The 22,816-nt window shown below is 40.9% G+C and overlaps 1 protein-coding gene across 1 annotated transcript; it reads right to left on the bottom strand.

The window, feature by feature from the left end:
- Nucleotides 1-1,421: 1,421 nt before the first annotated feature.
- Nucleotides 1,422-21,364, bottom strand: LOC109895044 (uncharacterized). The gene is made up of 7 exons (XM_020488696.2): nt 20,626-21,364; nt 18,166-19,997; nt 17,820-17,999; nt 2,510-2,749; nt 2,264-2,398; nt 1,899-2,024; nt 1,422-1,724 (listed from the first exon to the last, which is right to left on the bottom strand). The coding sequence occupies exons 2-7, from the start codon at nt 19,801-19,803 to the stop codon at nt 1,572-1,574; spliced, it is 2,472 nt and encodes an 823-aa protein (XP_020344285.2). The 5' UTR covers nt 19,804-19,997; nt 20,626-21,364; the 3' UTR covers nt 1,422-1,571.
- Between the last annotated feature and the right edge of the window lie 1,452 nt (nt 21,365-22,816).

A 22,816-nucleotide genomic window follows, 5' to 3' on the forward strand; every position in this document is an offset into this window, starting at 1 on the left:
CCCGGCATACTCCGTTCGCTCCATACTGGATTCAAGGCGTCGGGCGAGGGGCCTTCAGTTTCTCGTGGAGTGGGAGGTGTACGGAGGCAAGGTGCTAGGTTCCAGTCGAGGACGTGTTGGACCCTTCAATGCTGCAGGAGTTACACCGTCTTCGTCCGGATCGCCCTGCGCCTTGCCCTCCGGGTCGTCCTCAAGGCCGGTGTCGGCTGGTGCCGCGCATCAAGGGTGGGTACTGTCACGACTTCCGCCGAAGTTGTTTCCTCTCCTGGTTCGGGCGGCATTCGGTGGTCGGCGTCGCCGGTCTTCTAGCCATCGTCGATCCACTTTTCATTGGTTGTCTTGTCTTTCCACACACCTGGTTTCAATTCCATCATTACATGTTGTGTATTTAACCCTCTGTTCCCCCTAAGTCCTTGTCCGGAATTGTTTATTGTAAGTGCTTGTGCACGTTATTCTGTGCGATGGGTTTTGTACCCATTCTATTGATTGTTCTGTTTACAGTGATTTCTATTAAACTGCACCGTTGTAACAGTTTTTGCTCTCCTGCGCCTGACTTCACTGCCGCCAGTACACCACAGACAGCCGTGGTATACCACATGTATGACCAAACATGTATTTTTACAGCTCTAATTATGTTGGTAACCAGTTTATAATAGCAGTAAGGCACCTCAGGGATTTGTGGTATATTGCCAATATACCACGGCAATGGGCTGTGGGTCATCGGCTAAGGACTGTGGGTCATCAAACATGCCGCATTCAAAACAACTGGGAACTGGGAAATTTCAGACGTCCTACTTCAGTGCAGAAAAGGCAGGAAAAAAATGAGCTCCGACTGGGAAAAAATAGTTTGGAATGGTCATCAGAACTCAGAATTCCAACTCGGGAACTCAGGCCTCTTTCGTATTTTTCTGTTTCCAGTTTCCAATTGTCTTGAACGCACCTAAAGCATCCCACTTAGCAAAAACCCTGTAAAAACCCAGGGGCACAAACAGGAAGTCCATCAGGTCAGAATTCAAGAACAGTCTCAGGCCCAGTCTTCTCAGCTGGGTGACCACTTTGTTGTTGTTTGAATCTCAGATTGCCCTCATGATGATGCAGTTTCCTTCTTCTCCAGTAAAATACTGATCAATAGTGTCTGGCTCTGGTGCATATTAATGAACTTTGTTCACAATTTATTTTGTTGGAAAACCTGTTGTTCTTGAATGTCCAAAATCCAGGCTGTAAGTAAACAAAATGTGAACATTGTGCAAGAGAGTGTACACTTTTTGGCACTGCACTGTACATATGGTTTCAGGAGCCATGTTGCACATTATTGTGTTATGTTTCCCCAGCAATGGTTAATTGAGGTTATGTGCTTATTGCTTGATAGACCGACAATCAGGGAGGAATGCTCAATAAAAATATGGACACGTAGGGTCAAATTAATTCCAATATGAGTGATTTATTTAAATTCTTCAACCATCATAGATAATCAATACATGTAATTGTAACTGAATTCAAAACATTTGAGAATGTATTGGCAATTAATAAGATATATTTTATTGAGGGAACAGTAACCTTCTTTCTCAGGTTCAAAAGGATGGTGTCATGTACATGTGTTTGAGAACTGATATAGTGTCCTCTAGGAGAAGACTGAAAATCTCCTCAGACAGTTTCATCTTCACAGTAATCTGGTCAGCGCTGTAGTCCACCCACTGAAGTTCTTCTTTGTGAAGCTCTTGGATCTGAGGATTCAATGTGATCATGAACTTGAACATTGTTGCTGGAAGTTCTGCATGCTTTCACCCACTACAACCTAGCTAGGCTTATTGATGCTCATATATTCTAAATATCTTTCATGTAGGCCTACCAATAAACTGTTCCCACCAAAACATTTGAACAAAATTATTATCACATACCAGAATGTAGTCTACTCTGTCTCGCTTTGTACTCCTGTATTTGCACAACGTCAGGAGAATCTCTTTCATCTGAAGGTCCGTCCGTTCCAAGTTGAGCTCTTTCTGCACCTCAGATTTAACAGCAGCCTGCAAAATATGACATTACATTTCAAATTATGACATGTTTGCTCTTATGCTCTTCAGAAGTTCAACAGGGGATGATTACTGCACAAAGTCAACTCCAAGTGGGTTATTGTTATTTTTCTATATAATTCCATATAATATACATAATGACAAAATATGGTAATTGCATAGGTTCCATGTTCATTTTCATATTTATATAGACAGGAGATTGTGTATATAGCAGACATAAGGCTACTTGTTACCTTCAGGTCGGTGAGAAAGATTCTACTTGATAGGAGACTTGAGAGTATATTTTTTGTCTGCCACATAGATCTTGTAATCCCAAAGTGATTGGTCAACACCCCATGAAGAATCTCAGAGGTGAGTTGGTGCATGATCTAGAGTAAGATATAGTTGGCTAATGACCTCAAACATACATAATATTAGCATCCTGATCTGTGAATTCATCCAGGTTTACAATCATCCAATAATTGCACACAAACTCTCACCCGTCCGTAAACTCTGACACTCTCTTCGTCAATGATATAGCCTGGTGCTTCTGGGTACTTCATGGTACTCTTTGCTTGGCCTAAGAGGGTTTCCAAGGCAGTATCAACCAGTCTGTACACTATGTCACAGTCGTGGGGCTGGATTTGAACCTTCTCAGGAGCTGCAGAGCAGAGAGTATCGTGCCACTGTTCTATGAAACACTGCTTATTTGCTGTGCTGTCATCTTTCTTCTTTACTGTCTGAAAATCATAGAAAACTATCACATAAACGATAATTCAAAAGAAAAAGACAAGTAATAGGCCTACACATTGCATATTCATGTACAGTATACAAACTCTTTCTATTTATTTCATTTTTATTTAACCTTTATTTAACTAGGCAAGTCAGTTAAGAACAAATTCTTAATTACAATGATGGACCACCAAAAGGCCTCCTGCGGGGACGGGGTCCTGGGATTAAAAATAATAAATAAATAAAATATAAATATAGTACAAAACACACATCACAACAAGAGAGACAACTATTACTGCATTACTAAACAAAAAATGTCCTTCGATAGGCGCTAAACAGAAAATGGAAGGTTTTGAATAGACATAGGGTACACCTATCTTTGCCATGATAATTTCTGACAGTCTGCAATTGAGTGCCGCCCATGCTACTGTATCTCAATATAAAATTAGGGCACCCTCATTTTACAAGCGGGGGATGCCAGGTTTGTGTTAGCAATCTGCCTGCTTCACTGAGCTCATTGGCAGTTCTTAATAAACAGAGAAGGTGCATACCAGCTACTATGATGGAGTCTGAATGGCCATAAAGCCAAGGGTGGGGATTAACTGTCACCTGCAGTGCTGGAATGTTAGATCATGAGTTTTATGGTGAAAGCCCTTAATGACACTCCCCATTAAAGCTTTGTGGCAAGTGAACCTTCTATGCATCTCTATGGTTTGAAATCATCATTGTGGTGGTTCCCTGCTGAAAAAAACAGCATGGACCAGCCTGTGTTGTGTTTTCACTGGTGACTAGCCTTCGCTGTATGTTTGCTAGTGACCAGCAGAATATGCTGGTCACCCACAAGACCTTATGCTGGTTTGCAATAGTGATGGGTCGTTCGCGAAGAGCCGGCTCTTGTTCTCTAAGAGCCGGCTCTTGTAGGTGAACGTTGGGAGCCGGATCGCATATCAGAAGAGCCAAATCTATTTATAAAAAAAAAAATAAGATATGAATAATCAAAAGATTTAAATGAATAGAATTAACAAATTCAATGAACGAAAAAATTTATAAAATAATATAGACCTAAATGTTCAATCGCACACACATTCGTTCTGACTGTCTGCTCAGACTAACAGCCTCACCTGTTGTTCCTGTCAATCAGACATGCAGTGTCAACCAATGAACCAAAGATTCGTGAGGGAGGGCCGAGCCAACTCACTCACAGTCACACACTTAGCAGCCGAGGAGAGAGGAAGGACAGCTGCGAAAACAACAGCTGGAAAATGAGTTGGAAGCACAGTAGCATTTGGTTGCATTTTAATAATGTAGACAATGTTAGAGCACAGTGTAGAATTTCCCAAAACAAAATCTCATATGAAGCCGGTTCTACGCACAACCTACTCCGGCATAAGCAAACTGTGCACCCAACTGTGAAGCTAGCTGTAGCGGCGCCTCGAGAAACTAGCGGGCCTGCTAGTGATAGTGGTGGAGCCAGCACCTCCAATGGAATATAATCACGTGCTATCAGAAACCGCTGCATTTCACCCCAGGTTTAAGAAGTTAGCCTTCAGTTAGCCTTCAGTGGAGCCAGAGCGATTGATGAGGCTCTTCAAGGAATAAACGCAGCAGCAAGGAGGGACAGCCCCAGTAGTCAACTGGCTCAGGCACCAGGACAACAGGAAGAAGAGGGATCCGATGGAGCAGAAGCACCAGCAGTAGTGCCACAAACGTCTGCTGTTTGACGAGAGAGCAAGTGGGGATGCAGCAGATGCCATAATGGAGGTCTGATCCTATTTGGAGGAGCCCCAACGATCTGCAGATCCTCTGAGCTGGTGGAAGAACTAGGCCTCAGTCTACCCACGGCTTACTAAAGTAATCCGTTCCCTCTGAGAGGGACAAATAATTACTGAGAGAGGAAACCGCATCAGCCCCTCGAAAGTGAGGCAGCTTGCATTTCTGAATGCAAATCTCTCATAAAAGAAAAATATGGTCAGCATTGCTGTGTGCTGCTGGTTATAACATACCAATAAAGAGAGAAAAGAGGGACCCGTTTAATGTTTTAAGTGGAATGCTGCAGTTTTGCACATTGTTATTTATTTTTCTTTGATATGGTGCAATATTCTATTATTAGGTTGTTCAGATTGTATTTGTTTTGAATTGTTACATTTATATGCACTTTGTTTATATACATTAAATAAGTTATACTTTAATGCCCATGTGTAATAGCATCCTACTTTTTTACATTTATTTCACTTTGTGGGATGCTGCAGTTTTGCAAATTGTTACTTAATTTTACTTTAATATGGTGCAATATTCTATTATGCTGTTCAGATTGTATTCATTTTGAATGGTTAGATTTATATGCACTTTTATATACATTAAAAAGTTATACTTTAAAACCTCTCTAGGATAGGGGACGCAAGCGTCCCACTTGGCCAAAAGCTAGGGAAAATGAAGCGCGGCAAATTCAAATAAAATGATATAAAAATTCAAACACTCATTAAATCACAGATGTAAGATACTAAATTAAAGTTACACTCGTTGTGAGTCCAGCCGACATGTCAGATTTTAAAAAGGCTTTTCGGCGAAAGCATAAGAAGCTATTATCTGATGATAGGACAACAGTAAACAAAGAGAGTAGCATATTTCAACCCTGCAGGCGCTACACAAAACGCAGAAATAAAATATAAATCATGCCTTATCTTTGACGAGCTTCTTTTGTTGGCCCTCCAATATGTCCCATAAACATCACAATTGGTCCTTTTGTTTGATTAATTCCGTCCATATATATCCAAAATGTCCATTTATTTGGCGCGTTTGATCCCGAAAAAAACAGCTTCCAATTTGCGCAACGTCACTACAAAATATTTCAAAAGTTACCTGTAAACTTTGCCAAAACATTTCAAACTACTTTTGTAATACAACTTTAGGTAATTTTAAACGTTAATAATCGATCAAATTGAAGACGGGTCCATCTGTGTTCAATACAGGGAGACAACAAACCAACGCTACTTTTCAAGTCTTGCGCAACTCTCAATCAACAGTGTTACCCAGTTCCTAGATGGCCGTACTTCTTCATTGCACAAAGGAATAACCTCAACCAAATTCCAACGACTGGTGACATCCAGTGGAAGCTGTAGGAATTGCAAACAAGTGCCTAAGAAATATCGTTTCACTCACTGAACAGACAGAGACCTAAAAAAAACAATTCTGAATGGTTAGTCCTCGGGGTTTTGCCTGCTATATAAGTTCTGTTCTGTTACAGGCATTATTCAAACAGTTTTAGATACTTCAGAGTGTTTTCTATCCGAATCTACTAATAATATGCATATCTTATATTCTTGGCATGAGTAGCAGGAAGGTGAAATTGGGCATGCTATTTATCCAAAAGTGAAAGTGCTGCCCCTCTGTGCCTTAAGAAGTTAAATGCAAATGTTTAATAGCATTCTTTTTCATAACAAACCAATGCATTTTTAAATACATTGTGGTTAACCTCTTGATGCTAGGGGGCACTATTTTTATGTTTGGAAAAATAACGTTCCCAAAGTAAACGGCCTATTTCTCATAACTAGATGCTAGAATATGCATATAATTGACAGATTAGGATAGAAAACACTCTAAAGTTTCCAAAACTGTAAAAATATTGTCTGTGGGTATAACAGAACTGATATTGCAGGCGAAAGCCTGAGGATAATCCAATCAGGAAGAGCCTCTTATTTTGAAACCTCTGTGTTCCGATGCATGCCTGTCCTCCATTTAAGGTAGAGTATGATTTAATTTAATAATTGAATTAGAATTGTTTTAACACCAATCATAGTCAAGCTATCGCAAACTGTTTGACTTAAAAAAATATGTTTTGTATTTTTTCAAAGAGCTGTTTGGGAGCCAAAAGAGCCAGCTCTTTTTGGTGAGCTGAGCCGAATGAGCCAGCTCACTGAAAAGCCGGAATGCCCATCAATAGTTTGCAAAGTGATGTCTAATTCCTATTGGAATCCAGCCTTAGTCGGGATATCCAATCATTTTCATCTTTATTCACCTGCATTCAGTATGACTGCCAAGTAGAAAAAAATATGTAAACAAGACTCCCTAAAGCATTTAAACTGGAACAATAATTTCTGGAACAGATGCAATAAACCCACCTTTTAAATTGGATTAGTTTAGAAAAATATGTTATTTATCTGTAGCATAAGATACATTAATTGATTAATTAATAAATCAATGTACATGCAAAAACACAGATTTTGAAACAATCTGCAATAGAGCATGCTGGGAAGTATGATAATGATGGGTGTGGTTTTGCAGACCAGCTAGACCAGTGGTCACCAGATCAAAATCAGTCAAAATGATTAAAAAAAAGAATGTTTTTACATGATATATATAAGCCTATATATAAGCCTATGCAACACTAACCTATTAAACAGTACTGTACTGTAGCAATGAAGTTTGCTGTGACCTAATAGATTATCACTTCATATTGGCTTTGCTTGAATTGCCCTGCCAATGCAATGTCGTTCGGACCATTTTTTTTTATTATACATTTTTTTTGTTGAGGTAAGCTATATGATCACACAGTAATAGATCAGTTGTTGTATTACTTGTGAGGCACAGCTGAGTGAGCATACATTTAAATACTTTCCTTTTGATTTTACTGGAATGATGGTGCCTGAATCTGATGGTCATTCTCAGTGAAGAGAGAGAGCAGCAGACAGGGTCCACCTCTCAATTTCCCTCTGCTCTTCCCTTTCCTCCTCTGACACTGACCAAAAAAGGACACCGTATTCCAGCTGATAGCAAAACTCGAGTCACATCGCATTATTTCTGCCTCATGCACAAATCCATGTTGTTAATAAAATGAAATTGTATTATATAATCTAAAAAAAATACCCAAGTTGCAAATAATAACAATGCAATACTCATTCATTACAGCTGCAGTGATCGTTGTAGCGCGAGTGGGAGTAAGAGCACGCATTTTATGGTTTACAGAAGTGTTGACACTGCTGAGTAAAAACTTAAACATAAACTCACTGATAAAAACAGCAGCTTTTTGCTGTATTTGTTGATAGTCTCTCTAGTCATGGTTTTAAAAGTTTTTAAATCTCACAGTATCAACTTTGCTTTAGCTTTCTTTTACACCTGCTACATTACAGCAGACATGTTAATCTGAGCCATCCGATTGACAAGTGGTAGGCCTATAGTGCATGTGATTTGCTTTCTGGCCCACCGGGAGGGCATAGTTTGTATCTTCAAACGCATGAAATGGTTCAAAATGGAAACACTTTGCCAACCTGGTGAGCAGGACAGCTGAACCAGGTGCACCTATTTACTGAAATGTTTTGCGATCAACCGGTTGGTGACCACTGAGCTGGACTGGACCACTGGACCAGAATACACAACAACGACCAAAATGTTATTTGTCAGGGGTGAGGGTGATATGTGTTTTTGCATTTCAGAAAGGGTTCTTTACTGCTGAGAACCATCTGTCTGTTAAGAATCATCCTGTTCTTTCCCTCTCCACCATGTTTTCCTTTTTATGCCATGAAATGCTACACTGTTACAGTTTTTCTCAATTGCTAAAACACTAAAACCCATTGGCTGAACAAAGTTCTCAGTTGCCTGGACTCATTTAGCTAATTATGCAGTCTGTTGTCCATACCTTAAACCATTTCACATGGTAAAACACAATTTGATCTCTTTTTCAGCAAAACTCTAAACACATTCTGCACTCTAATGCACATGTTATCCATACTGGTAAACACAAGTGGCAACAATCAAATACAAATAGAGAACACATGTCATTGCTTGAACACAACCACTCAAAATTGATTAAATCCTGTTTCAAATGATGCGACACAACCAATATAAGCCAGTTCAGAGAGCGAACAGGTTGTTGAAGGTGGGAAGGAGAAAGTCTGAGAATGGATAGAAGAAACAATGTGAGAGGACGAGGACGTATGCGAGGTGGGCGACGAGGAGGAAGGCAAGAAAGAGGAAGAGGAAGACAAAGAGTGGAAATATCTGATGAAATTCGAGCAACAGTTATAGACCATGTTCTTGTCCATGGACTGACAATGAGGGAAGCAGGACTTAGAGTACAACCCAATTTGAGACGATTTTCTGTGTCCACCATAGTAAGGACATTCAGAGAAGAGAACAGGTACAGTATACTACTGTATTTTTGTAATTGCAAATGTACTGTACTACACTATATGCAGCTGTTTCAATAGACATTTGTAAAGTTAATCACTGTATGTATTGTACTGCATGAATATGTTTTGTAACTGCACAACTAATTTTTGTAGAATTGCAAGGCTGCCACATGCAGGTGGAAGGACAGCTATATTCACTCGGGAGCAAGAGGCCGTTATAGTTGGCATGGTCCTTCAAGATAATACAATACGACTCAGAGAAATCCAGGAACGAGTGATACAAGACAACACACACTTCCAGGGAATCGACAGTGTGAGCATTTCCACAATTGACCGTGTCCTCCATCGTAACAGGATGCGAATGAAACAAGTATACAGAGTACCTTTTGAGCGCAACTCACCAAGGGTAAAAGAACTGCAAGCTCAGTATGTGCAAGTAAGTGTGCATTCAGAAACATTTACTGTAATCCAGATTGTCTACAGTACTAACACATACTATGTGAATGACATTACTCTTCAGTACATACAATGTATGTGAATCAGAAGCCTAATTGTACTCTACAGTATAGCACTGTCTCTGTATGACTTACAAAATCCTACATACAGTATATTGTATTTCTACACAGACAATATTTGACTTGGAATCCTTGGACAGACCCAATGAGTTCATCTTTGTCGATGAAGTCAGAAGAGGACTGGCCACCCCACATAGCCTGGTTCCTCTCTAGGTTTCTTCCTAGGTTTTGGCCTTTCTAGGGAGTTTTTCCTAGCCACCGTGCTTCTACACCTGCATTGCTTGCTGTTTGGGGTTTTAGGCTGGGTTTCTGTACAGCACTTTGAGATATCAGCTGATGTACAAAGGGCTATATAAATACATTTGATTTGAAGCAGGCTTCAATCTAACAAAGAGGAGAAGGAGATGCCGAAACATGATTGGACAGCGGGCCATTGTTGAAGTCCCTGGTCAACGAGGTGGCAATGTCACAATCTGTGCTGCTATCAGCAACCGTGGTGTTCTACATCACCATGTTACACTCAGGCCATATAACACCCAGCACCTTCTAAGATTTATTGCCAATCTAAGATATATATTTTTTTGAGCAGCAGGTTCAAGAGCAGCAGGGTCAAGAGCTAAATGAGAATCCCATTCCCACCTATGTGATAGTGTGGGACAATGTCAGTTTCCACCGAGCTGCTCAGATAAGGGAATGGTTTAACATCAATGGGCAGTTTATGAACTTGTACCTCCCTCCATACTCGCCTTTCCTGAATCCGATTGAGGAGTTTTTCTCCTCTTGGAGATGGAAAGTGTATGATAGACAACCCTACACCAGAGTAAATCTGCTGCAAGCCATGGATTTAGCCTGTGGTGATATAGGTGAGGAATCGTGTCAGGGCTGGATACGGCACACAAGAGGCTTCTTCCTCCGTTGCCTCAGGAGGGACAACATTGCTTGTGATGTCGACGAAGTGCTCTGGCCTGACCCAGCCCAACGACAAGAAGAAGCACATTGATCACATGTTTACTCCTTTGATTTTTGTCCCTTTTAGTATTGTATACTGTAGTACAGTACATTTTTGGCCTTATACTGTACAATGGACAAATTGTATGGCCCTGAACATTGTGCTTTCCATTTATTAACAGTACTGACTACTCAATAGATTTTGACTGGTTACAGGCTCATATCAACAAAGAACAAGAATTACAGTATCACAGAGACAAAGGATAAGTTTGTGAGATGCAGGGTACAGTACTGTAAAAATAAGGGTACAAGGAGGAGGAAGAACAAAAAACTAAATCGCAAAGAGCAAAACAGAGTAATAATTTCTGATCAATTTTGAGCTACTATGATAGAACATGTTTTCGTTCATCAAAAGACAATGACGGAAAAATATGAATATTTTTTTAGATTAAAAATGTACTTCTCCCTGAGAATTGTATGTTTTGAACAATGTGTTTTCAATTTTTTTGGTGTATTGTTTACTGACTGCTTGAGAGTGTATATCATTTTGATCACTTTGCTTATGATTTGAAAGCAGTGTTTGATTTTGAACACAGAAAAAAAAAATTGAGGCGAAAGTTTCATTTTGCGAGAGGAGTCAGAGGTTATGGAAATAGTGCTTGAAGATGAGGTTTTGTGTTTAAAGTTTTCAGGAAATGGAGCAAGGTTTCAGAAATTGTGTTTTAGCAATTGAGAAAAACTGTAAAAAGTTCCTGTCCTTTTTACGGTACACTAAAATAGTACTAGTTGCATTGAAAGTAAATTAAACACCAACACATTACTGAATTTTTACAGCTGAATAAAAGTGTTATTGCTGTAGAAGGACAATATACTGCTGAAAGCAGGTTACTTGAGACTATTCCTCACTTGAGATTTAAACTCACAACCTCTTGGTTGCTTCTGACCAGAATTTCCTGAAACATCATCAGGTCTGTCGGCATGACAGAGATTGGTCACAGATTTAATGAAGAATACATTTATGCACTTTGATAAACATTGCTCAGAATCAAGTCAATAATTTTCAGATGATCTGACAAGACCAACTTTAAAATAGCAGTGCTCACGGACACTTAAATTAAAGTGTGCATAAAGGCTTTGAGGATTTGAATTTGCAAGCTATGGGGTCGAAGTGCGTTAACTTTTTATGGCTGCAGGGGCAGTACTGAGTAGCTTGGATGAAAAGGTGCCCATTGTAAACGGCCAGCTCCTCCAAGTCAGTTGCTAATATATGCATGTTATTATTAGTATTGGATATAACACACTCTGAAGTTTCTAAAACTGTTTGAATTATGTCTGTGAGTATAACAGAAATCATATTGCAGGCAAAAACCTGAGATATTCCACTTCCTGTATGTATTTGTTCTGGGGGTGGCAGATTTTCAAACAAGCTCTCATTGAAATTACAGTGAGATATGGATGAGTTTTCACTTCCTACGCCTTCCACTAGATGTCAACAGTCAATAGAACTTTGTCTGATGACTCTAATGTGAAGGGGGATTGAATGAGACAGGAAAAAGTCACCACTGCCACGAGTTGACCATGCTTTCACCATGCGTGTTCACAGGGGAAGGACCTGCGTTCCACCGGTCATCTGAAGTCATTCTAATTCAGGAACCTGGTTGCAGTTCCTATGGCTTCCACTAGATGTCAACAGTCTTAGAAATTGGTTGATGTTTTTTTTCTTTTGAGAAATGAGGAAGTAGTGCTATTCTTTGTAAGTGTAACTCCATGTGGACTCTACTGTTTGGTGCGAGTGAACTGGAACGAGTTTCACCTTTTTTTTAAATCCGGTATTGGAAACAGTTTTAAATTGTATTGATTATTTACATTTTAGGATACCTGAGGTTGGATTAGGAACATTGTTTGAAATGTTTGGACCAAGTTTACAGGTAACTTATTAGATACTTTGTTGTCATGTTGGGCGAGTTGGAACCGGTGTATTTCTGAATCAAACGTGCCAAATAAATGGACATTTTGAGGATATAAAGTGGGACATTATCAACAAAAAGGGCCATTTGTGATGTTTCTGGGACATTTTGGAGTGCCAACAGAAGAAGATCTTCAAAGGTATCGTTATTTCTGACTTTTGTGTCGCCACCTGCCTCTGAAAATGATTTTTGTATGTATTTGTATGCGGGGTGCTGTCCTCAGATAATCACATGGTCCGCTTTCGCCGTAATGCCCTTTTGAAATCTGACACTGCGGCTGGATTAACTTCTTGCGACTAGCAATCCCGTATCCGGGAGCGTAATCATAGCCTCAAGTGCATTACCATAATGCAACTTTTCCTATTTATGAAAATCGCAAATGAAATGTAATAAATATATTCAAACACAAGCTTAGCCTTTTGTTAACAACACTGTCATCTCAGATTTTCAAAATATGCGTTACAGCCAACGCTAGACAAGCATTTGTGTAAGTTTATCATGGCATTTTGCTATGCTAGGCTCTGCTGGCAGCAGGCAACATTATCACGAAAATAAGAAAAGCAACCAAATTAAATAATTTACCTTTGAAGAACTTCAGATGCTTTCACTCAGGAGACTCCCATAGCAAATGTTCCATAACAAGAAGTTAAGCTTTATTTTGATGTATTCACTTATATTTTCGGTTATCTTGAATATTGACATTTCTGTAGTTTGAATTTGGACCTCTGCAATTTCACTGGATGTTGTCAAATCCATCCCGCTAAAGGGATTGGCGCGCAAAGAGATCACTAACAGGTTATTAAACAAATCTTTCTGAACCATTGAGTCTATGCAGCCAATTGTTTTGAAATTGTGGTTAATATGTGAGGCTTTGATTAACACGGTGTACATGAGTGACAACTGCTTTTCAAAATAATAATAATTTATGATACAGGCATCGGCATACTGCTTTGAAGTACACTGCTCGACAATTGTGACACATGCCTTTGGATCTCTGGTATCAAATGTAACATCAGTAGTTATTTGTCAAAGGTTGAGCACATCTTTTAACACGGTCAGTTCTGCAATCTTTGTAAGAGCATGTGACATTAAAGTGATGCACTGTTAAGAGGTTACTGCATTTCACAATAATTTAATGAAAGTTAGTTCCCTGGAAGTTGCTGTGAATTTTGTGTTACCTAACTAGCAATCAGCTGTCAGTAAGTTATTGTAAAATTCAAAGTAACTTAATAGCCAGAAACTGCTAGTAACTCACTGGCAACTAACTCTCAGTGGTGATGGGAAACCGAGGCTTTCTGAAGGCTTCGGCGCTTTCACGAAATTGTGCAGAAAATGGTTCATTACTCCGTGCTTTATTATCTGTTCACAACGCACATCAGTGACATCTGCCTCTCAGGAATAAATAAAAGCTTGTGATTATCAGAAACATTTATTTTTCTCCACTGTTTTCATCAAAACCCTGTGGTGTAGTGATAAGTCGTTGGCTTTAGTAGCCTACAATCGATAGGAATACCAGGTTTTCGTCTAACATCATGCTTCCCTTTTTGACATCAAGTTGACTATTTTTCAAGAACTGAATCTATGGCATTACTTAGGATGTTTGAAAAATGAGTTTTAATGACTCCAACCTAAGTGTATGTAAGCTTCTGATTTCAACTGTATGTATTAACCACTCCACAAATTTGTGGGTAACAAACTATAGTTTTGTCAAGTCGGTCAGGACATCTACTATGTGCATGACACAAGTCATTTTTCCAATTCTTTGATATCATGGGAAAATCAAAAGAAATCAGCCAAGAACTTAGATTTTTTTTGTAGACCTCCACAAGTCTGGTTCATCCTTGGGAGCAATTTCCAAATGGCTGAAGGTACCACGTTCATCTGTACAAACAATATTACGCAAGTTTAAACACAAAGTAGTCATACCGCTCAGGAAGGAGATGCGTTCTGTCTCTTAGAGATGAACGTACTTATGTGTGAAAAGTGCAAATCAATCCCAGAACAACTGCAAAGGACCTTGTGAAGATGCTGGAGGAAACAGGTACAAATGTATCTATATCCACAGTAAAACGAGTCCTATATCGACATAACCTGAAAGGCCGCTCAGCAAGGAAGAAGCCACTGTTCCAAAACCGCCATAAAAAAAGCCAGACTACAGTTTGCAACTGCACATGGGGACAAAGATCATACTTTTTTGGAGAAATGTCGTCTGGTCTGATGAAAAAAATAGACTGTTACGCCATAATGACCATCGTTATGTTTGGAGGAAAAAGGGGGAGGCTTGCAAGCCGAAGACACCATCCCAACCGTGAAGCACGGGGGTGGCAGCATCATGTTGTGGGGGTGCTTTGCTGCAGGAGGGACTGGTGCACTTCTCAAAATAGATGGCATCATGACGTAGGAAAATTATGTGGATATATTGAAGCAACATCTCAAGACATCAGTCAGGAAGTTAAAGCTTGGTCGCAAATGGGTCTTCCAAATGGACAATGACCCCAAGCATACTTTCAGTTGTAGCAAAATGGCTTAAGGACAACAAAGTCAAGCTATTGGAGTGGCCATCACAAAGCCCTGACCTCAATCCTATAGAACATTTGTGGAGAGAACTGAAAAAGCTTGTGTGAGCATGGAGGCCTCCAAACCTGACTCAGATATTCCAGCTCTGTCAGTAGGAATGGGCCAAAATTCACCCACCTGATTGTAGGAAGCTTGTGGAAGGCTACCTGAAACGTTTGACCCAAGTTAAACAGTTTAAAGGCAATGCTACCAAATTCTAATTGAGTCTATGTTGTCTTCTGACCCACTGGGAATGTGATGAAAGAAATAAAAGCTGAAATAAATCTCTGCTATTATTCTGAAATGTCATATTCTTAAAATAAAGTGGTGATCCTAACTGACCTAAAACAGGGATTTTTTACCAGGATTAAATGTCAGTAATCGTGAAAAACTGAGTTTAAATGTATTTGGCTTAGGTGCATGTAATCTTCTGACTTCAACTGTACCTACACGTATATTTATTTGTAAGTACTGTGTCCAGTAGAGGTCATTGATTGAAAGCAGCTTGGAATTGAAGAAAGCACCGGAACCATGGCGAAATCAGTGGGATCTCGCATTGTGCAACATATGGTGTGAAAAAGTATGTGATCTAAAGAAGCTTCAGAAGTCATTGAGGATGTTCTTCAAAGTTAACTGCTTAGCAATTACGACGCATGCCTCGGAGCTCCAGTATCAAACGTAACATCACTAACTGCCAGTAACATGTTGGCAGCTTACATGGCAACCTCTTGCAAAGATTGTAGAACTAGGCATGGACAAATTAAGTGCTTAACCTTGTTCAACATAACAATAAAACCACGTAAGCTGGTACAACACTTCCATATATGGTTGGTATGAATATAAAATATTTTAGACTATGCCCCCAAATATGATCCCCCGCCAGCACATTGTCTACATTTTGAAGTGCAGTGAGGTAAACAACAGCAAGACATTTTACAACAATAACACCTTCATTCAACTGTAAAAATGCTGTATTTTTACTACAACTCAGTAGCCGGTAACTTACTGTAGCCGGTAACTTAACTTAACCAGCCAAACTGAGCAATCGGGGGAGAAGGGTCTTGGTCAGGGAGGTGACCAAGAGCCCGATGGTCACTGACAGAGCTCCTCTGTGGAGATGGGAGAACATTCCAGAAGGAGAACCATCTCTGCAGCAGTCCACCAATCAGGCCTTTATGGTAGAGGGGCCAGACGGAAGCCACTTCTCAGTAAAAGGCACGTGACAGCCCACTTTGGCGCCTAAAGACCTAAAACAAGATTCTCTGGTCTGATGAAACCAAGAGTAAACTCTTTGGACTGAATGTGAAGCGTCACGTCTGGAGGAAACCTGACACCATCCCTATGGTGAAACGCGGTGGTGGCAGCATCAGGCTGTGGGAATGTTTTTCAGGGGCAGGGACTGGTAAACTCGTCAGGATCGAGGGAAAGATAAACAGAGCAAAGTACAGAGAGATCCTTGAAGAAAACCTGCTGCTGAGTGATCAGGACCTCAGACTGGGGCAAAGGTTCACCTTCCAACAGGACAACGACCCTAAGCACACAGCCAAGACATTGCAGGAGTGGCTTCAGGGACAAGTCTCCGAATGTCCTTGAGTGGCCCAGCCAGAGCCCGGACATGAACCGGATCTAACATCTCTGTAGAGACCTGACAGAGCTTGAGAGGATCTGCAGAGAAGAATGGGAGAAACTCCCCAAATACAGGTGTGCCAAGCTTGTAACGTCATACCCAAGAAGACTTATAAGGCTATAATCGTTGCCAAAGGTGCTTCAACAAAGTACTGACTAAAGTGTCTGAATACTTATGTAAATGTAACATTTCAGGGTTTTATTTTTAATAAATTAGCAAAAATGTCTTAACTGTTTTTGCGTTGTCATTATGGGGTATTGTGTGTAGATTGATGAAGATTTTTTTTAATCAATTTTAGAATAAGGCTGTAACGTTACAAAATGTGGAAAAAGTCAAGTGGTCGGAAAACTGTAGAACCTGCCATTAGCTCTATATGGAGCCAGAGGGTTCTTCATGAGTTGGTTTAAATGGAACTCTAAATGGTTCCCCTACAGCAGGGTTGGGAAACTTTGATGGGGGGCCCCACAAAAAGTCTGAACTCATCATGAGTGGTGGCAGTGACTCATTGGTCTGTTTACCCACATACAGACCCACACATGCAGTCAAAGCCCTGACTTTTGCCATGTTAATATGATGTCTGAGTGAGCATGAACACAAAATAAGTGAGGGCCCCCAAATCGGTAATTCGGCCATGATTACTACAAGCCTAGATAGCTGCATAGAATCATTTATGCCTAATTGAGTAATGCCTAATTGAGTAACGGTCAGTGACTGACATAAAAAAGTAGACACTGCTGATGCACATGGGGGGTCTAAACTAATCCAATCTGTTAGTTGGCCTTATTATACCCATTAGTGAAATGGTTGTTCCAGGTTAGATAGTTTGGTAGTCTTTCTAAACTTGGCAGTCATTCTGAATGCAGATTGTGGGAATAAACTCTGGCTGGTTTCCAATGGGAATGAAACATCCCTTTGCAAGCCAGAATAAAACATTACTTGATTCTTGTTTTTCTTTAGTTTATGCTGGCCCCAATTTCCAAATCACAGTGTAGGCTGGTCACCAGCGAAAACACAGTGGAGGCTGGCCACCAGCGAAAACACAGTGGAGGCTGGCCACCAGCAAAAACACAGTGGAGGCTGGCCACCAGTGGAAGCACAATACAGGCTTTTCACCAGTGAAAACACAACAAAAGCTGGTCTCTAAGCATAACACGCTTGACCATGCTGGTCAGCCAGAAATAACAGCTAAATTATGCTGGTTAGACCAGCTTGACCAGAATCCGACCAGCATGAAACCGAATAGACAAGTATATGGAAAAGCTTAACATTTATGCTGGTCTATGCTGTTTGTTTTGGGAAGGTGATGTAAAAAAAAACTAAACATTTAAAACTTTACTCACATCAATTTGTTTGTTGTCCTCTTTGAGCAAGCCTTTCTCTCTGTTTCTCATCCTTATCTCTAGAGCATCCATTATAAGGTCTTGGATCAGCTCCTCAGTCAAACTTTCCACCCAAGAGTTTATGTCAAAACTAGAGCTCATGTTGTGTCCTGCTGTTTGGGGGCATGAATCAAAACCAATCTGCAAAATAGGACCAATAAATAGTTTGACGAGCAAGCATTTTTAAGGAATTTAAAGTAGGTCTGGCACTCTAAAGACACATCAAATACCCCCAAGGTAAAAGTCTGTGATGACTTTGGTTTGCCTCAATTGTGCTATTACACGGTCTGATTAAGACAAAACTCACTTGAAATAATGATGATACAGGCATAGGGGTGGATGAACTTGATGCCTCAGGTGTCTCGTTACAACAATCAAGTTGAGGGTTTTGGCACCATTTCTCTTGTAATTGTCCCTCTTTATAAGTAATTTTAGTAGTTAAAGGATCATTGATTGGTTTATTTTGTCCCCCGTTTATGTTGCCTTCCAATGGTCCACCTGAGGCTTCATCTTCTTTCAATCCATCCTCTTGTGATTTTAAGCAGTTTGTTGGTTCTTCATCTGAGAAGGGATCCTCCTCAGCCTCAGTATCCAGATCACTGTCTTGTGTCCCTCGTAAAGGAGAGATGTCCTCCGCTCGGACCAGAACACCACAGTTCCTATCACATCTGAAATATTTCACCCCTCTAAAGGTCCCGTTGTGGTTTCCTTCTGGCCTGTCCAGCACCACACCTGCCCAAAGGCCACCAGCAAATGCTGCCTGCCCCTTGTATTTCAGCACACCAGGCCTGGAAAGGCAGACAAGAACCCTGTCACCAATGTCAAAGTAGAAGAGCGAGTCTGTGACATCCTCTTCCGCTGGAACCAAGCTGGACTTCTCAGTTCTGTCAAAAACATTCTGACCTTCAGCAAGGTCTTTGTTAGTTTCACCAGAGTTTTTTGTGTTGTTTATATGTGGTGTCTTATCATCAGGGAGAGGAGGAACAAGCTCACTGTTAATGGATGGATCTTCTTTGAGACACAGATAATTTCCTTCGGAAGAAGGCGGGAATTCCTCTTCACTTGTGATCACCTCAAAAGCAGGTTGGGGAGGTAGCAAAGTGGAGCTAACACTCCCATATCCTGCACAGTGCACAACAGGTGGAGGGAGCTCGTAGCTTCCATAGGACAGAACCTCATCCACTGGGGAAAAGATTTCTGACAGACCCTCCTCAGAAACAGTTGTTTTTGACCACCCTCTAGTAACTGGTTTGGACATCTGTAAAACCAGTGGAATGCATGACTGAGCGAATGGCTTACTCAAAGAAGAGTGGTATATCCTTGCTGGATTTAGACATAAAGGCTGAGTTTGTGATCCATTTTTTGACCTTTTGGTGAAGTGTGGAATGCGTGTGTTTCCTCCGCCTCTCGTTCCATCTATAACAGCCTTCTCCTCGTCCTCAATGTAGGTCAGACAGTCACTGCTGGAAGAAAAGGCATCTAATTCATCCCCTGTTTCAGAGACACTGTCATCACACAAGGGGCTTTCACGACTCATCTTTGTGTCACTATTGCCTGTGCTGTGGACAAAGGTTGCACTGAACAGACTTCCTCTGTTGGATACAAATATGTTGGTCTTCATTGTTTGTTCAGCTTCTTTAGGTTCTATTATGGTGCTGCCAGGGTGGGATACCAAACACTCCTCAGTCCCTGTACTGGTTACCTGGTGATTGTTCTCGCCATGATTGCTTAACGGCAATAGACCTTGTGATCTTTGGTCGTTCTGTACATTGAGAATTACTGGGTCGCACATCGCCTCTATAGCGAAGTCCGTGTCCACAGCATCGCGATTAGCACAGGATGTCATTGGTAATTCCTGATCCTGTGCATTCCTCTGTCCCTCATACCTCTTCTGGCAGTCTTCAAAGAGCTCCTTGCTATTGGACAGGAAAGAAGATCCTGTCATGGAACTTACAGTGACTGTTTTTGCTTTCGGAGTGTTTGAGAATGATGGACATATGGAAACATTCTCAAGAGACGAGGCCACATTGAGTAAAGGGGGAAGTGTTTCTTTATTGCCATTCTTTTCAGGCGATCTCTTTTCCTCAGGGTAAGCAGGATGAGACTTGGGTGTCTGAATCTTCTCTTTAGTCAGACATCCTGTAAAAAATGTAATAATAAAAATATATTGTTCCATAGCATACACAACACAGCTTAATTTTAAAAGTCTGACAGGGAGATTAATTTTACAGATAAGTATTCATGTTCACAATTGAATAATATTCTCATCAGATGCAATTGAATCAGTTAATCCAAAAACAGTAGCGCGAATTGAAAACGGTCTCTGCCTCCCACCCTGTTTTGCCTTGGACTAAATATGCTGAGTCAGCCTGAGAGCATGAATATATATGCAGGGCTGGAAAATCTTCTAGATATAGATTGTCATCTTTATGTAGCAGTATATTGTTAAAAATCTGGAAAATAAGAATCAATAGCTCCAATCAATACATTTAACAGGCTGCATTAATCAGTTTCTGAAAAAAGGTATATCGTGAGACAGTGTAGTGTTACTGACACACATTCCTCCTCGGCAGCCTGTATAGCAATAATAATAATATTCTTTAGAAATGGCAGCAGGGAATGAATCTACAGCATATGTCAAAGATGCACTCCAATCAATCGTGGAAGTTGAGATTTTGAAAGCATCATGAATTATTCTGACCTTTTTTTAACCACTTTGTAAGAAGACTATTGCAGTGTCTGCAAAGCCTGTTCCCATTCCACCTACCTGTTAGAATATCTTCCCGGATTTGCACACCTTGCTCCACTATCTCACACCGAGGCGATTTTCCTGCACAGAGCTCAACTCTGACACTTTGAGACCGAGGTAAGCCTTTGAGAGTATGACTATGAGAGGAGCTTGGCTCCTTAGCTATACGTAGGTCTTGCTTGGACAAGCGCTGTTCCTTAGAATTCCCGTCATAGTTCCATAGTTCCCCAGATGAAAAGAGTCTGCTCAACCCTGAGCCTGTCCAAAATCTGACAAGACAAAACACAGATAAATATTCTCTCTTCAGAGCAGAGCAGCCATGCTGAAATCCTTTGGACACTGATCCAGCCTGGGTCTGGTTAAAAAAATCTCATATAGACATATGGTCATATTAGGTATCAATATGGCTCAGACATGTGGGACACTGCAACCCAGGATGCTCTTTGTCCTCAACCAGTCCCTATTACATAGATTGTCCTATTAAAAATATTGTCCTTTGAAATCTACCAAGCAGTGCATGCATATATAATACTGAGAAAAAATGTCCTCCACCTACCCTGGCCTGTTCATGACTGGCATACTGGCACAACTGTTATGTCAGAGATGCTGCAGCTCAAGGCAAGACTGAGTTTCCCTGAGAAAGACTGCAGCCACACCCCTGGCTGCATCTCTTTCATTTCAGCCGTCTGACCCATCTTACTATCCTAACACCAGAAATGATCACATAGCACGAGGAGGATGCATCTTTCTCTGTAGCTTTTCCTTGCTCCTCTCTAGCTTGTTTCACTCCCACTTTCTCTCTCGCTTTCTCTGGCCAATCAGTTTCTCTCTGTATACACCCTCCCCTCTCCTATCCTCTCCACTCCTTCCTGTTCTCTCTCCCTCTCCCCCTCTCTCTCACTCTCTCTCTCTCTGAGTTTATACCCTGTCTGACGCACTGTAACAAAGCTTTTAACATCCTCTCTCAGTATACACACTGCTGACAATGTAAATCCACTAAGAAGCACTTCAGGCTCAAAATCATCCTTGTTTTCCCCCTGAAATAATATACTGCAGTGGCTGTTGTACATACCTAGCAGACATGTCCACATTGGCAAGATGAGGGCCCAATGCAGGCTAAACTTTTGACCCCACTTAGGCTGCCCAAATTGGGCTGATGCGCTTCTGCTCATCGGCTCCACATTGGCCTCCAAGACATTGGCCCAGTTTGGGCAGCCCATTTCTGTTTATGGCAGCCCTCACATCGCCTGAAATAAGCCAAATCTTTTCCCGGAAAACATGCCCACATTGGCACGATGTGGGCCCAATGCATATTAAAACATTGAACCCAAGTAGTCTGCCCACACTGGACCAATGCGCCTTTGCCAATCAGCTCCACATCGGCCCTAAGGCATGTGGCCTGATAATTGATAGTCACGTCTATATTAGGTTAAGAGTCAGCAAAGCATGTTAATAAATTATTGAAAGCAGTAGTCTTCCTCAAATGAAGGGGATGATGACACAATCTTTGTGAGAGGGAGGGTATCTGATTAGATTGGTTAGCCCTGAGTTAGCCTGCCCCCGAGCAGGTTAGTTCTGAACGATTCGTTGCCTTAGAAATTTGCCCTGGCAAAAAGGTGAGCCATTTTCATGTTACCGGTTACAAACAAAGTTACCTCTAACGGATCAAACATGATTCATAGTATAGGGCTCAGAACGAAGCCCTCTATGTTGCCGTCTCCTCTGTCCCACCGCTAAAGCACTGTGCTCCTAGTTCATCCCCATCAAGCTGATTGTTGTGTCTGTGAATGCATCCATCCACACACAGAGAGACAGAGGAAACAAATGTAAATCAACCATACACTAACAGTATCTACAAACAATTAACAAACCAATCAGTAATTAAGAATTTATGATTCATCATAATGAGATGGTAAGAACTGAATTATAGTTGTACTGTAGCATGAGATCATATAGACAGATGGAGACATGCTCACCTGTATTGTGCCTTACTGTGCCTCTACCTCTTTTATTCCCTTTTTTGTTTTTATTTTCTGGTGCCCACTCCTGAGAGGTTTCATCAGACTCCATTGAACAACAAGGCAGGCCGGTCCAGTAAATTACAGTCCAGCTGTCTCTAATAATGGTCACATTGTTGGACCATACACTACTATACAGTCTGCTACATTAGCAACACTGTTCACTACATTAGACTGTAACTGACAATAAC

Source organism: Oncorhynchus kisutch, linkage group LG8 (genome assembly GCF_002021735.2).
Source record: "Oncorhynchus kisutch isolate 150728-3 linkage group LG8, Okis_V2, whole genome shotgun sequence".
NCBI lineage: Eukaryota > Metazoa > Chordata > Actinopteri > Salmoniformes > Salmonidae > Oncorhynchus > Oncorhynchus kisutch.

What these genes read in the sequence shown, in the direction of transcription:
- LOC109895044 (XM_020488696.2), bottom strand. Translation starts at nt 19,803, where the DNA reads ATGACAGGATCTTCTTTCCTGTCCAATAGCAAGGAGCTCTTTGAAGAC. An exon ending in CTGTATCATCATTATTTCAA is followed by an intron (nt 18,000 to 18,165) that starts GTGAGTTTTGTC and finishes CCTATTTTGCAG; the next exon opens with ATTGGTTTTGATTCATGCCC. An exon ending in TCTTTCTCACCGACCTGAAG is followed by an intron (nt 2,025 to 2,263) that starts GTAACAAGTAGC and finishes CATATTTTGCAG; the next exon opens with GCTGCTGTTAAATCTGAGGT.